General features: G+C 53.3%; 1 protein-coding gene across 1 annotated transcript in view; it reads left to right on the forward strand.

The window, feature by feature from the left end:
* Nucleotides 1–4: 4 nt before the first annotated feature.
* Nucleotides 5–4,161, forward strand: part of ALKBH5 (AlkB family member 5, RNA demethylase) — a gene marked incomplete at its 5' end in the record, with an annotated part of 13,139 nt that continues 8,982 nt past the window's right edge. The window contains one exon of the mRNA XM_009078130.1: nucleotides 5–249. Within this exon, the coding sequence (XP_009076378.1) occupies nucleotides 5–249 (245 nt within the window). The remainder of the gene's footprint in view (nucleotides 250–4,161) is intronic.

Genomic DNA, 4,161 nt, shown 5'->3' on the forward strand with positions numbered 1-4,161 from the left:
GAAGCTGGTGGAGCACCGGGTAATTCCCGAGGGCTTTGTGAACAGTGCCGTCATCAACGACTACCAGCCGGGGGGCTGCATTGTCTCCCACGTGGACCCCATCCATATCTTTGAGAGGCCCATCGTCTCCGTCTCCTTCTTCAGCGACTCGGCGCTCTGCTTCGGGTGTAAATTCCAGTTCAAACCCATCAGGGTCTCGGAGCCTGTTCTGTTCCTGCCCGTGAAGAGGGGGAGCGTCACGGTGCTCAGGTAACTCTCCCGCGTTGCCGGGGCTCGGTTGTGTAACGCCGATCACAGGGTGTGATGCACGTCCCGACGGTGCCTCGGGCTCCCTCGCCTCTAGGTCTCGCTGCAGCAGAAGGGGTGAAGGGAGGGATTGGGGGTGTCCTGCCGCCGTGGTGGGTGAGTGGTTGATTATATAGGATGCCCTCGAGTTGAGTCCTGGTGGGAGTGTGGTCACTCACCGAGCTGAGCTTTGCTGTAGCTCCTGTGAATGGTTAAAATGACACATTGAGACACAAAATGGATCCTCTACCCAAGAGTGGTCAGAGCAGAGCAGCTGGTAGGGACTGGACTCCTAGGTCTATTCTTAGCTCGGCCAGTGCCTCCCTGACCTGACCTTAAGCATGGAGTGGAGGTGTGAATGGCCTCGTCTTCCCAGTCTGTAAACTGGGAATACTGAACCCTCCCCTGCCTGATGCCGATGGGGAGACTGGAGTGCAGAGCCCCGTGGGACTGTCACTTGGAAGCACAGCGGGTCACAGGCATGGGAAAGGACTTTATGTGCATTGGGGAAGAGCTGTGGAGGTGAAATGACCTGCCCAAGGTCATGCAGCTGGTCGGCAGTAAAGCTGGGATTGGCACTGGGAAATGCCTGCTTCCTAATCCCACTGCCTCCTGGTACAGGCTGGGCAGCAGGGCAGACAGGTAAGAGGACAGGTGGGTAAGAGGACAGGCAGGGCTGGAGCACATAGACCCACCAGTGTCCAGCTCTCGGGGAGGGCAGCTCGAAGCCTGGCACCAGGGCTGCCAGTCCCTCACGTCCCTGAAGGTCAGAGTGCTCCCTGCCAGGAGCAAGGATCACCAGGACTCTGTTCTGAGCTACCAACTGTGTCCTGGTTCGAGGGGTTGTTTTTTGGACTGGTGAAGGTCCAGGCCGGTTTTCCAGACTCCCAGGCCGTAACACAATCCCTTGCTTTGGCTTGTAAAGTGATCGCTGCAGGGTTCGGGAAGGAATTTTTCCCCCCACATCCACACAGCCTCCTTGACTGGTGCATCAATAATAAATGCTGAGATCTCGCATAGCTTTTATCTCGGAAAAGCTGCACAAACATTAACTAATCCTTGCCGTGCCCTGGCATTAGGTAACTTCTGTGGATTAGCCAGGGATGAGGGAGGCTTCAGAGGGAAGCGGGAACGGCACTGGGGACGTTTTCTCATTCTCTGGAGGGTTAGCTGGGGCAGGAGGGGCAGAGGTCGGGGTGATTTTATGAAATGGGACCCGGGGGGACCCATCCTGCCACGTGTCCTTTTACTGCAGAGCAAGCTCCATTCCTAGGGATGGAGACTGCCGGGTATGAGGCAGCCACTCCACTCCCTGACTTCCCTAAGATACCAGGAGGGAAACTTTCTACCCTGATTTTCCTGCTGGTGATACGAAGCCCTGTGCTGTCTTTCCCCTGGATAAAGAGTTGTCCTTCCTTTCACAGCCAGAGAGGGTTTTATTGAGGATAGGGAGAGTTTTTTCCTGCTTAGAAGCAACACAGGGTCAGCCTGAAGTCTTGCAGTGAAAGCCACTTGTAAAGCTCTTGTGGCCTTATGACTGGAGGAGGATCAGGACTCTGCAGTGGAGGATGGTGGCAGGAAGGAGAGGTGTTTTGTGTGCTCCAGAACCAGAGAGGCAGTTAGCTTATCCCAGACCCTTGCTTTTCCCCCAAAACTGCTAGGAAGAGGCTGCTGGCCACCTGGAATTGCAGCAGGGTGTCTCCCAAGGGTGTTTGGGTTGTTGGCCATCATCACCTAGGTGCTGTAATGAGTTTATTAACGTGGCTGAAGCAATTACACAAGCTAAATGAAGATCTATTTTCCCTCCAATATCTTTTCCCTCAAATCGAAGAGCTGCTTTCTGACCCACCCACTGCAGATTCCTCACGCTCAGAGTTCTGCTTTCTAGCAAATAATAGACTTTAAAACAGGGATTATTTCAATTTTGGTACAGCAGTTGGCAGATACTTAGCACTCACTTAAGAGAGAGTCTGCCAAAGTGATTGTTCTGTGATGATATGATCCTGGCTGGAATCGAATTCCTTGCCTCACTGCCTTGTCTCCACTCTAACCTCAGCAATTTAGGAGGAGCAGGAGAGGTGCAGATTGTCAGTAGGCTCTCAGGGGTGTACCACCAAAATCGAGCCTGTGGTCATGATTAACTCAACTCCCTAAACTTGGCGTTTTCTCCTCTGGGTAAACAGTTGCTGGAGGCAGTTGCCCTGGAGATAGGGAACGGCGCAGATACAAGTGGCATGCCTGTAATGTCTGGGATTCAAATACTGCTGGGTCAGTGGCTGCTCCTGGCTTGCTGCCTTTCCAGGGAAACCAGGATAGCCGTGTGTGTTTGGTCACCGCGTGGAAGTCGTGAGATCTAAAGAAAGCTGTTGGATCCCTCTGACCCCACAGTGTGCTCAGGCTGTCCTCAGATCCCACCTGTCCTGTTCCTGCCCACAGCAGCCTGTTCCCAGTTCTCCTCCCAATTTCATAGCCACCTACTCAGCAGGGATTTTGCAGAGGGTCTTTCCCTCTATCCTTTACTTGACTTTATTTGCCTGCCCTCTGGTGTTCGCCAACACTTAACCTGCCTCAGACTCCCTGGAAGGTGTTCAGATCTCAAACAACAGGTGAAGTGGAACAGAATTCATGTGGCTGGGCTGTGCCTCTGCCAGCAGACAAAGGCTGAGCCATGCCATGACCTGCTCCCTCTTTCAGCAAGGCCCTTTTTCCTCTCCTTTCATATCTGCAGGGAAGATTTGCCCTCCTAGGCCTTAACATCTAGAAGACCTCCTCCAGTCCCCTCTTCTTCTGCAGCCCTGGGAGGCAGGTGGTTCTGCAGGTTTGTCCCACTGCCAGCCAGGCCAAGAGGAAGCATTACCTTGGAGTGTGCTGCTGTCTAGGGGGGCTGCTGGCTGCACCACATTGGTGGGTTTTCTCTTTTTAACAATAACATGTGCTTAGGTTGGAAAAAAGAGAGGGAGGTGGGGGCATGCAGGTCTGGGATGGGGGTTCCAGACACACCCCTGCCCTGCAGATGCTGTCATAAGTAGTAGATCTTGGCACTGAAACTGCTAGGTATTGTGTCTCAGTGCCATGGTTGGGAATAGTGCAGCTGCAGTCAGAGGAATGAGTGGCACAAGGAACGTTTTCCAGGTTCTGAAAGCTTATGTGCCATCCAGGCTTTCCTCCCACAGCTGGAGAGTGCTCCAGGTCATCTCCCAGCTGTTTGTAATAGCTGGGGAACATCGTGCTGTGTGTCTCTCCTGTTATCTCGAGGCATGCCTGATGGGAGTGTAATCAGAGCTGGTTGGAGTTGCTGGAGGATGAACCTGCTTCCTTCCCAGCAGGAGGAATCTCTCCACAGTGAGAGCTAACAGCATTAGATGCTGTTCCAAAAGAGCCTGACCCCTCAGGACAGGCCGTTGGTGCAGAGGAAGTTCCACGTGTGCCAGTAGTGATGAGGCAAAGAGATTTGTTCAGGCTCTGCTCAGTCTGGTTGGTGTCACTTTCATGGTTTGTGGCAGGAGCTTTTCTGAGCCACAAGTAGAGCCTTGAGTTGCCCAAACCCTGTGCTGGGGCTGCGTGTGGGGTCCCTCTGTTCTCAGCTGTCGTCGGGACATGGCGTCATAGAAATACTCCTCATTAGAGTCTGCAGAGCTTTAGGACCTCCTTTCTGGTGATGTTTGCACAAAAAAATCCACTTTCATTTCCAGGCAAATCAGTTATGTTGTGGCTGGGCAGCAGCTCTTCTGGACTGAAAAAGGGGCCGGGGAGAAGTTGGGGGTGTAAGGTCTGACAGGTTAGTGTGGAGCTGGGGTGTGCTGGGGGAGTGTGTGGATAATAGCACCTCCCTGCATTCTTCTGGAAGATGCCCTAGGCTGGAGTTGTCACGTTCCG

This window comes from Acanthisitta chloris, unplaced genomic scaffold (assembly GCF_000695815.1).
Source record: "Acanthisitta chloris isolate BGI_N310 unplaced genomic scaffold, ASM69581v1 scaffold32247, whole genome shotgun sequence".
Classification (NCBI taxonomy): domain Eukaryota; kingdom Metazoa; phylum Chordata; class Aves; order Passeriformes; family Acanthisittidae; genus Acanthisitta; species Acanthisitta chloris.